The 11,800-nt window shown below is 45.4% G+C and overlaps 1 protein-coding gene across 1 annotated transcript in view; it reads right to left on the bottom strand.

Annotated features, from left to right (window-relative positions):
• Nucleotides 1–7,182, bottom strand: part of TTC39B (tetratricopeptide repeat domain 39B) — a gene marked incomplete at its 5' end in the record, with an annotated part of 68,723 nt that extends 61,541 nt beyond the window's left edge. Inside the window, one exon of the mRNA XM_080637709.1 lies at nt 7,135–7,182. Coding sequence (XP_080493835.1) covers nt 7,135–7,182 — 48 coding nt within the window. The remainder of the gene's footprint in view (nt 1–7,134) is intronic.
• Nucleotides 7,183–11,800: the final 4,618 nt, after the last annotated feature.

Consider the following 11,800-nt stretch of genomic DNA (forward strand, 5'->3'; position numbering starts at 1 on the left):
CAAAAAAAAAAAAAAAAAAAAAAACAAAAAAACAAAAAAAAAAAAAAAAAAAAAAAAAAAAAAAAAAAAAAAAACAAAAAACTGACTGCCACTGCTGAACCCAGGACAATTCGAAAAGATTTTATCTGTCAACCAGGGGTGCACATCATCATCTGGTTGCTCCGATGCTGGGACAGTGGGGCCGACGGTCATGAACTACAAGGTATGGAAGCCAAGCAGCTGGGATCACTTGCTAGGGAAGTGGGAATTGACAAAGCAATTGCAAAAGAGAAACAGTCCCTCAGTCTTTGGAGGCGGCTCTTGGCAGCTGTGAAAGAAAGGTTTCCATACAAGGACGATGTTGTGAGTCATTCGGCCAAGTGGACTACTCTAGAGAAAGGCATCCAGTCTCTGAGGGAATCAGCCATTGTAGAGATGATCTATTACATGCCGAATGCTGGGAATGCACCCATAGATCCAGATGAATTCGAATGTACACAACCCATGTGGCGGAAATTTACACGGAATGCACCGTCATCATATGCCCATTCATTGGCAGCAATAACCTGGAATGACGTATCACGACCAACAGTGGACGAAATGATTCATCAACTCCAAGAGTTTGAAGATAGTCTCACCCCTTCCATCATTTCAGCTGTGGAAAAACTGTCTCAGGAGTTCAAACAATTGAGAGATGTCTGTCTGACCTATCCAGCTCCCTGTGTGTACCACCCCATGTCTCAGCTGTTAACAAAAGGCTTCCTACTGCTCAAGAGAGAAGATATAGAAGGTATACTTAAACAGGGGAAGTTTAGATTGGATATAAGGAAGAAATTCTTTACTGAGAGGGTGGTGAGGCACTGCAATGGGTTGCCCAGGGAGGTTGTGAATGCTCCATCCTTGGCGGTGTTCAAGGCCAGGTTGGATGAGGCCTTGGGTGACATGGTTTAGTGTGAGGTGCCCCTGCCCATGGCAAAGGGGGCTGGAACTAGATGATCTTAAGGTCCTTTCCAACCCTAACTATTCTATGATTCTATGATTCTGCTCTCTAAAGGGTAATACTGTTTCTATTAATCCAGAAAATACAGTATGTGTGAAAATCACTGCCCACCAGATGAAGTAGTCTCTAGGGCTGTATTTCTACCAGCAACTATGATCTTTTCTCCACCTTCTGTGCTGATACTACACAGGAAGATAAAGCCTTATTACTTATTTGAAACTTTCCTTTTGGTTAGGTAAGCTTAGGAGAGTGACTTAAACCCATGAGGTTTAGAAGTTTTTCCAACCATACTAACCAAAAAGCCAACAAAGGAAAAACACACATTTGCAGAACCAAACATGCTTCCACAAAGTCATGATTCTCACACAGACTTACTGAATTACAAGAAGCAATATATGCCCCTTTAAGTTTACATATGAAGCAGAACTGTCTTTCCATATAGTGGACGGCAAGCTTTTAGCTACAACTACTGATGCAAGGACAGTAATATCCACTGCTCAAAGTAAAGGCTTCATTAAAAGATACTAAATGCTGCTTTCCAAAATGGAATAGCAGCAGTTAAGTGTACAAGGAAAACCCAAAACCTGAAGAATAAAAGCTGACTCTTCCTTTTTGTTTTAGTTCTTTTCTATCTGTATAAAAAAATAAACACCACTTTACTCCAACCTCCACAGGGAAAAAAAAACAAACAACCCACAAGAACAACAAAACACAAAACCACAGAAATGAGAAGATGAGAAGTAGAGGCAAACAGTAGAGGCAGACAAACAATTTCACAAATTCACTTCATAGGTACTTAAGTCTCACAGAAGTTTGTCTGTCAGCTCTGCCTAAGAGGCAGCTGGTGCTTTTCCCATATTCCCTGTATTTTTTATCCCTCACTCTGAGGAGGAAGAGCATACTGATTAACTGAAGTGAACATCAAATAAGAAAGTTTAAGTGGAACACATCACATACACTTCCTTTTCCCCCGCAGGAAAGCAATAAAGCCTTAAGCCACACTGTTTCTCTTAGCTACCCATCTTCCAAATTCAGTCACTACCAAGAGGCTCAAACGGATGAATGAAACAAGTTCGGTGAAGCCAAATAAAAAATGGAAAAATGTGAACAATAAAAATGAGCCATCTAAGAATAATATAGGTAACATAAAATTGGAATACACATCCTTACCTTAATAGATGGTCACAAGGAAAAATACCTCTCAAGAGATACACCCATGGGTAAACCAAAGTTTTATTTGAAATAAAGAATCTCAGAATCTTGGAAGCTGAAACAGCAACCAATTTTATTTAATAAAGAAGAAATTATTAATCATGCTTAGTTTGCCCACAGTGCTGTTCTCACCTGTGCTACTGGAATAGCTTGGTTCTCATCTCAGATGTGCTCCAACAGTAGGAGAGGCCAAAACACGAAAAGGAAAAACAGATGAGCTATGGGCCGAAGCACAAGCCTTCAGAATAAGCTGACAAAATTAGCTCAAATTTTATGCTCGTCAGCTAAGCAAGATGTACTCCTCCAAGAGACAAAACCATACATGTCAGATTAAGATGTTTTAAAAGCAAACATCTTTCATGTGAGGAAGTGCTCCTAGTACCCCTTCCCAATGCCATATTCCCAACCTATTTTTTACTTTTTAAGGTGAAAAAATGCACCATAGTGGCTTGCTTTCAGCTTCTTGGAGTTTCTGGAGGAGAAACTTCCTCTTCCATGCTGGAATTACCAAACAAAATGGTGAAGAGTTCTCAGCACTCAATGTAAACAAGGAAGAATGGCCAGTGCTGCACAGTTCCATAATTTATTCTAAAGTACATTACTATATTAATCTACTAGTGGAAAGAAGCACACCACTAGGAAGTTCTTTGATCATAAGTGCAGCAGCTGCTGCAGCAGTAGATGAAAAGCTTGAGTACATAAACAGAGTACTAACCAGTACTAAACAGCTTTTGAGCTAAAGACCATGCAGGTTTCGTTTTGAAATCGGCTCCGGAGATAAACTGTCCAGGCTGATAAAGCCAGCCTATACAGTGTTTGTCCCTGCTTGGGCAGTTCAGGAGAGTACAGCAGGCATCATCAGATTTTCATAACCTAAATTTTCCTTAATAGGTTAGTTTAGAGCTGAGGCACAGATTAGCTGAATTGACCAAGCTGTCCTTACTATAAGCCTTAGAGTTAACAGCAGCAATGATACCAAATCACTTTCAGATCTGTGTATAATCCTTAGTCTGGCTGACTGTGCCCAAACAATGCATCTTTTTAGCATGTAGATACTTCTTGATCATGATCCTTTCTGTCTGGCCACAACCCTTGCATGTACAAAGGCCAAGGCTGGGTTTGTTTTGTCTAGATTGTTTTGGGTTTTTTTTTAATGGATAGGGAATCCCCAAGTAACCAATTAAGCTGGCTTTAAGACTTTGAAAAACCAGGGCAGCACAGAGTGAACTTAATGGGAAGCAGATCTGGCCCACTATTTTAAGTAATCTTTAGACAGTGGGGAGCGGGGGAGGGGGTGGGGAGAGAAGAAGGCTTAAAGTTTTGCTTGAAGACTCTGCAGTGACTGGGAGTGCTATTTTGCCCTTAAAGTTAAGCATATCTGTCCTAGATTTGGAACCTGTTCTGAAAGAATACTAGTACAAGTACTTTTATTAGGTGAATTCAGCGTCATGTAGTGGTTTAAGTGGTGACAGAATATCAAGATCTGAATTGACAACTGCACACACCGCAGGTGGGCACTTCCTTCCTGATCAGGTAGCATCCAGGAAACTGCTTCCTAGGAGAGGATAACCATACATTAACACCTGGGAAGCAACACTGCAGGAAAATCACAAGTTTAATAACCACTTGTTTTCCCAGATGAGTATAGCCAAAACACTGTCTCATTAATACAACCTCCTTGGGCTTAGGTTTCCAATTCCTGTTGGTTGGTTGGTTTGTTTGTTTGGGGTTTGTTACTTTCTGAACACAATGCCACTGGACTACCACAGTTGCATTAGCTGCGAAAAAAAAAAAAGGCCAAAGACTTACTTAGACTTCATACCACTTCCTTGCCATGCTCACTGCAAAGCCACAGCTGCAACACAGTGAGACATTTGTCAGCAAAAAAAAAAAAAAAAAAAAAAAAGATATAAACATTGTATCTGGCACTTCCTTGAGCTGCAAGAAACATAAGGAAACCCACAAATATCATTCATTAGGGACTACAGCAGGGGCAGCTACCTGCTGCTTTAACCCTGAACTTTAGAAGTGTGCTGCTTGCTGGCCAATGTCCTGTTAAGTAGGAAATAACTTCAAAGTTTGGCTTAACATATCCTTCTTCAAAGCTTCAGAGATGAAGAAGTATTCACAAGGCCCTGCAAAGCAAAATTCTATGCTAACAGCTATGCTCATGTGGTACTAAGCATGTCCACTTAAATCAGGAAGCTGAGTTTCCACCTGTCATGTTTCACATAAACAGCATGATTTAGATGCATGCTGCTCTTAAGAACAAAACTGACAGGAACATTCCCCAATTTCAGCTTCCTGACATCACAACCACTGCGAACACTTTAAGAAAACAAAGCTAAGGGACTTAAAATCAACTATCTTATCACAAAGTGCTGAAATCACATCTTGCGTATTAGTAAAAAAAGACTGTGGTGAACCTGTAGGCAAAGGCAGTCTAGGCAACTTGTTACAGAAGCAGTGACCTTCCCCAAGATCAAGCAACCATCTGCCCTCCCTTCCTGAGCTCTGGAATCTCACCAGGAAAGTATAAGAACTTGCGCCATTACCAATTCTGGTCTGGTTTAGACTTCAGAGAATCAAGCACAAGTCTCTGCAAAGAGCATGAGGTCTTTCCAGCTCATCTGGAGAAAATTCTTTCAGCTTCTTGCTCAAACAAAGCTGCCTCCTCAAATAAAGCCTCTTTGAGATGCTCTTATGCCAACCTTTATGTTTGTTTGCATGCCAGCTTATTCCCTTCTAACAAAGCACTGACACTTAACAGCAAATTCAGTGAAGAATATTCTTCCCTATTGTTCACACTAGGCAGATAGGCAACAACCAAGTTGCCAAATACCTGTTTTACCTGAATCCCAGCTACTTGCTTCCTGAGAGCAGGAAGAGTTTGTTAATAGCTTGCTCTCACTTGTACTACTCGTTTTATTAGAAACAAAATTCAGCCCTGCAGACATCATTGTATAATTTCGCAGTGATTCACTCCAGTATAGGATGAGATTTCAGGTCCTCTTCACAAGGTGCCTCCACCTCCTTCCTACCTTAGGAAGTAGCAAGTTTCACAGCACACTGAAATACAGACTAGTATATAACCTCACTCTCTAACCAAGGAAAAGAACAAGCTGGGTTTTATTACGTCCTCCAAGAGCAGCTTCTGCAACTGCCAAATACAGAACACAAGGATGCAAACAAGCTACACAGCATACCGAGTCCTACAGATAAATCTGTCAGCTGCCCTGTTGTATGAAACACCACCTCACCTCAGAAATGAGGCACTGGTTACATGCATTTCCAAAACTAATCACAACAAGGTTTAAAAAGCAAAACAGGCAAATAAACAAAGCCACTAAAAAAACCCCAACTATTATGCATTTGCATGATTCATAAGTTTAATTCACTGAATATTAGTAGGAGGGATGCCTTACAGACCTTTTTGAAGAAGTTGCTAACTGTACTCAATGCTAAAATTGTGCATTTTAGACTGCACAGTCAAAAATCAAGTCAATATTCATACATGTGCATGCTGGGACTGTGATCTGCTGTGTTTAAGATCATCTTCCAGTTAAAACTGCCTCAGTTTTGCAGTGCCCTTTTTGAAAGCTGCTCTAGGAGCTCTGTTACTATCACCAGCTTTCTGAAAGGTGCAGTCAATGAATTCTCCTATTGTGTTTTTCTGGACTGAGTGGATACAGAGAAAATCTGAAAGTCTAGGTGACTATTTTAACTGATTTGTGTTCAGGCTGTTTAAAGGACCTTTAACAAAACAACAGGGAAATTCTAAACTTCACTCTATAACGCACCTTATATCAACTACAGTTCTGCCCGATTTCACTTCCTAGACACAAAAACTTGCACTGTGGAAGACCCGACGCACCCGGGCCCTCGAAGGAGGCACCACACGCCACCCGGACCGCAACGCTTGCCTCTGCCGTCCAGCATAACACGGAGGCGCAGCTGCGCCCAACTTTCAGCCGCGCCCAACTTTCAGCCGCGCAGCGGGCAGCGGTGCTCACCACGGTGCTGCCCGCACTCCTGCCCGGCCCGCACCCTGCCCTGTGCGCTCTCCCTGCCGGGCCTGCTCCCCTACCCAGTCTTCCTGCCCTGCCCTCTGCCCCTGCCCGACCCGCTGCCCATGTCCAAACCCCCTGCCCTGCCTTCACTCCTGCCCTGCTCTGCCAGCTCTCTCTTCTCGGCCCGCTCCCCCTGCCCACTTCTCCTGCCCTGCCCGAACCCTTGCCCTGCCCGCTCCCACTGCCCTGCCCACTCCTCCTGACCAATACTTCTGCCCTGCCCGCAACCCTGTCCGGCCCGCTCCCACTGCCATGCGCTCTACCACTGCCCAATCCCCCTGCCCATACACCCTGGCCAATCCTCCTGCCCAGCCCGCACCCTTGCCCTGCGAGCTCCCTCTGCCCGGCCCGCTCCCCTACCCAGTCCTCCTGCCCTGCCCGCACCCTTGCCCGGCCAGCTGCGCCTGTCCACACGCCCTGCCTGCCCGCAATCCTGCCCTGCTCTCCGGAGATGCGCGGCGGTCGCGCCTCCCGCCGGCCCGCGGCGCACCGGAGCGGCAGCGCGGCACACTCGCACAGAGCAGCAGCGGAGCGCGGCGGTGACGCCGGGCAGGGGCTAAACAGTAAAGAATTTAAAAAAGAGAAGTAAAAGAAAATAAAATAAACGAAGGCGGCGGCAGCGGTGCGGGAAGCGAGACAATTTTCCCCAATTCCCGCCGGCGGCCGGGCCTGCCCCCAGAGGAAGCGGCTGCCCGGCTGCGCCCGGCTACACCCGGCTGGCCCTTGCACAGTAGCGGCGCGGGGCAGGTGGGAGATAGCGACGCCGGCGGAGGGGGGGTCCCTGCCCGCGTCTCCCCTCACCGCCGCGCCGCCACAGAATCACCGTCCGCTGCCCGCGTTCCCGGAACCCTCCCGCCGCCTCCCTCCGGTTACCTCCTCACCGCCGCCGCTCTCCTCTGTGCCGTTCCCTACACTCGCCATGTTCCCGCTCCGCTGCCTGCCGCGCCGGATGACTGCGGCCGCCTCGCCCCGTCCGGCTTCCCACCGCCCGGCGGCGGACCCGCCCCCCGTGCTTCCCGGCCGCCCCCGCTAGGTTAGGTTAGGCTCGGCTCGGCTCGGCCCCACCGCCCCGGGGGCCACCGCCCCCCTCCCGCCACCCCCCTCCCTCAGCCCCGGCCGCCCCCTTCATTTGCATCAGAGGCCCCGCCCCACCAGTCGCGACCTGTCGCTCGCGGCTTCCCGGGCGTCTCTTGTCTATTAATGCCTGGCCCCAGCGCCACCTGACGGTCGGGGTGGCTGAGGCGTGCCCCTGGCACCGGCTGGGCCCGCTGGACGGATCGGAGGGTGAGGCTGGCCGGCGCGGCCTTCGGGGCAAGTGGAGCATCGTCCCAAACTCATGCCGAGGCCTCCTCACAAGGTGAGGCCGTGGCCCCTGTGCAGACAGGCGTCTGCGGCCCGCAGCCTCCAACCAGCTACACCGACCAAAGCGCAGCGAGGCTCCCTTCAGCTGGTCCCCGCGGCCCCTCGGCTCCCGGCATGGTACCCTGCACAGCTGAATCGGTACTGCCGGTTGGTGTCGTGTTCTGTGCTGTGCACTACCAACAGGCCTCCTCGTTGGCTTGTGGCGGAGCTCAGGCAGCTGCTGCAGAGGAAGGAAAGCACAGGCTGTGCTGCTGTTTTTGTCCTGGAACTTGTCTGACGGGGCCATAGGCTTGCAGACCAAATGAGTTCAGTGGTGTTTGTCTGCTCCAGGCATTCACTATCCAAACCTTGCACCCACAGTCCTTCAGCACCCTGTGGAAGAGCTGCTCCATTACCATGCTACCACTTGAGAAGAAAGTTTGCAAAGCAGCCAGGTCTCTAAGAGAGACCCTTAAATTCCACCCTGACTTATCCTGTTGTTAGTTCACACTATCATAATGCTAAAAATTGACCATTTCTCCCTTCCTGTATTCTGCCATCTGAGGTCAACTTCCATTTAGAAGTAGGTTGTGTAACACCCATCTCCACTTCCTACAGGTTACATCTCTGTCATAGCCTCTGTTTAAAAATACATACAGTTTTTATATACTAGCTTTGGTTAGAACACGAGAGAGAGAAAGAGAACTGAACTGATCCAACTAACCAGGAGATACATAGAGTTTTAGGAGTTTTTGCAAGATTTGAGATTATACCCTAGAGATAAGGAAGGTCCTTCAGTCCCCTAAACAGAGGCAGAAGTACAGGCTTTCAGAATAGGCTACCAACTCAAGTGTCCCCATTAGTTTTATATAGACTGTTCTTTTGTATCTTTCTGCTGTTTCTACCCACTTAAGCTAAGTAAAAGGGGGAGGGGAACCCAATTTTAATACATTCATCTGTCCTGTAAGATTGCACTCTTCTCAGTTAAGGTGTCACAGACACACTGTTCTCTCATACTCCTACTGCACTTAAGTATGTTCCTTCACTGGCACCTTGTTGGAAGATACTCCAGTGATACTAATATACTTATTTCAGAACTGATCTGAAGCACATGAAATGTGTAGTGCAAATGCAGTAGATGGACCCAAATGCTTTGTATTTGACTCACAGCACAGTCATGTCTGCCCACACAGCTCCTCCTGAAACCTGTTACCATTACATCAGAATTTGCTACTGTTCACAAAAGTCATACAAGTTATCATCCTCTGTTGAAGACATGACTCCCTTTTCATTTTTCAGCTCCAAAGCAATCCCTTTGAGATGCCCTTTTACTTAGAGCAGCAGATTGTCTCCATTCCAACCACTATTATTCTGTAACAGAATACTATGGGGTACATAGTACATGAGTAGGATAGCTAACGCATAAGGTCTCCCAGGTTCTAGAAACACCATCTTTAAAGATGAGAAACAGCTATGGCTCTGAGGGAACCACCGAGCTAAGCAGTTATGCACTGCCAGTTCCAGCTACAGAGAATAAAAGTTTAGCCTGATCCCTTATGTTCCTGTAGAAACTGTTAACGGATCAGCAAGGCTTTTAGAGTTAAGTTGGGGAGATCACACCAATGTGGAGTTTGTAGTCACGAGTAGTTACTCTGTGCATGGGAGGCATAACTGCATGAGTCAGAGGATCAGTAAATACACTGGGCAAGTTCAATACCACTTCGTTATGACTAGCTCTCGATAGCTTTTATTTATATTGTTATATTCGTTCCTCCTTGCCAAGTACTTTAGCTCATTTATATTCTTTTGGGCATATTCAAGGCAGTGACTTTTCTCTGGTCAGACCCAAGACACATGCTAAAATAATCATGGTGGAGATAACTATGTCATATCATTCCTGACCCAAGTAGCTAAGGCATTAAAATTGCTACAATGGCAGAGCCATTACCCAATTTTGCTTGGTCTTTGATCGGCTGCCATAGGGCATGTTCCCATTTAGGTAATTATAATAACAGTCAAAAGGGCATCTCAGAGCTACTCCACCCTAAATCCCCACACTGGATTTAATCAGTTTAATCGTTCTTCCCCTTCTCCCTTAAAGTTTAAGTGTTAAAGAAAATCCTTGCAAATTGATCTTCCTCTTCAGTTTTCCATTTGTAAAAAACTACACAAAACAAAACCCAGGAATTCTGAAGGAACATATATAAGAATTAATAGATCTTAATCCTCTGAAAAGAACCCTGTTGCAGTTCCAGCCAGCACTAGTTTCTATCCATTTGAATAAGTATCTCTGCAGCAAGAATTAGGAAGATTATGAACTGATTGCTAATCTTTCAGAGAGTATTCAGAGAGTATTCCTGCGGATGTGTTGAGATTTTGCTGAGATCTGACAGGGCAGGCAAGACCTTAAGAGTCCACTCCCCTCTGGGCTAGCATGGCTACATAGAGTTCCAGTCCAAGAAAAGCCTGCCTAAATTTTCCCCTATCTTCAGGGCCATCGCCTGCATACTGCTGTGTTAACACTACCTGGATATTTGATAGCTCTGCTAGTGTTTCTTTCTGCAGGATAGCTATTCACTTGGAATTTGCCTCTTAATAATTCATGGGACAATACGGAAAAAGAAGTATTTTTTTCTGAGCTTCTGTGAGCAAATACAGATCCCACAAGGCTGAAAAGTCTTATCCTGCCTCTCATGATCAGATAGGATAAAAGAATAAAATCAAGTTCTGTATAAATACTTGGTACCAACCTAGTATTCTTGAGGACTAGAAAATAGCCCTTGAGAACAGGCCGGCTGTAAATGAAGCCTAGGAAGCTGCCTTAGCATGCCTGTAGCTGCATTCCAGTAAGGTTACACAGTCTCAGACTCACAGAGACAGAAGAAATGTAGATAACAATCAATAAACAATTAGCAGCTTCCCTGGTGGAGGTAGGGCAAGTGAGCAAGGCAGAAACCAAGTCCCACCTAGTTCCAGAAGTACTGTTTCATAAACTACCTGTTAGAACAATGAGTACTCAGAGCAGTACAAACTGCATGTGACTACCCATTTAAATATGCTGTGAAATATTTGCTGAGAGAGTTAGAAGCCACCTGAGAAAAAAAAAATTAAAAAAAACCCCAAATCTGCAATGAAAGCAAGATATAACAAGAGAAAAACCAGTGAGGGTGTATTCCTGATGGATTATAACAGCTATTCCGTAACCTCTATACCATTTTTTTCCAGTCAGCACTAATTTTGCCAATTAAGATGAAGCAACACATTTTCTTAACAGGGACCAGTATCAAAATATTGTTTCTTACCACAAGCTGAGTTAGTTCCGTTGTTCACAAACAGTATTTCAGAAATTACAGTAACAAAAGCAGTAACCCCTTTAGAGTTAAAATACATGGGAGTGCATTGATGCATACATGTAGTTGTATGCAGAAGCCAAGATTGATTAGATTATTTTCTTGTCAATTACCCCATCCTGTACACACACAGGGTCCTTTGCCACTATCCAGCCCTACAGGAAGTCTCAGGTTTTACCTTTAGTCTCTGGCAGCGATATTAGCTCTCGCTCCCAGCGCCTGTGTTCCCACACCCGGTGAGGAAAGTTTAGCAAGCTGCAGAGCAGCCCACCTGGTCAAGTTAATGCAACATTTAAACTTACTAAAAAACGGAGACTCAGTGTCCTGGAAATACGTTCTGGGTCCTCAGGCCCCAGCAAAAAGCATGAGGAACTGAACCAGACGCACCAAGGTACGCTTTTTACGGAAGACATAAAAGAAAGCAGCCTTTCCAAGACACCTCTTGGCATGCACAGAGGCAGTAGTATGGCACAGAGTACTTGCATACTGCAGAGATTACAAATACATTAAGTAAAGCTTAAAGTACTGGGCTGTTACAGTTAGGAATTGCTGCTTTCTACCTTCAGTCAGCTCCTTCATCTAAATCCTGTTTGTTAGACCTCTCAAGAACTTTATTAGGAAGAGAAGAACACAGGCGTTATTTCTTTGACAAATATATTGATGCAGTATTTTTAATGCAGCACTTAGACTTTCACCTTCATTAGACACTTTTAGAATGCCCCAGTGGTTTCAAACTTCTAGTGTTTCCACATTTAAAAGCATTAGCCATCTTGAAGTAAAGCCACTATTTCTTACAGTCAGCCACATTTCCCTTCACTCACCGTACCAGCACGTGGCAGATACTGTAG

This window comes from Psittacula echo (assembly GCF_963264785.1).
Source record: "Psittacula echo genome assembly, chromosome: Z".
Lineage (NCBI taxonomy): Eukaryota > Metazoa > Chordata > Aves > Psittaciformes > Psittacidae > Psittacula > Psittacula echo.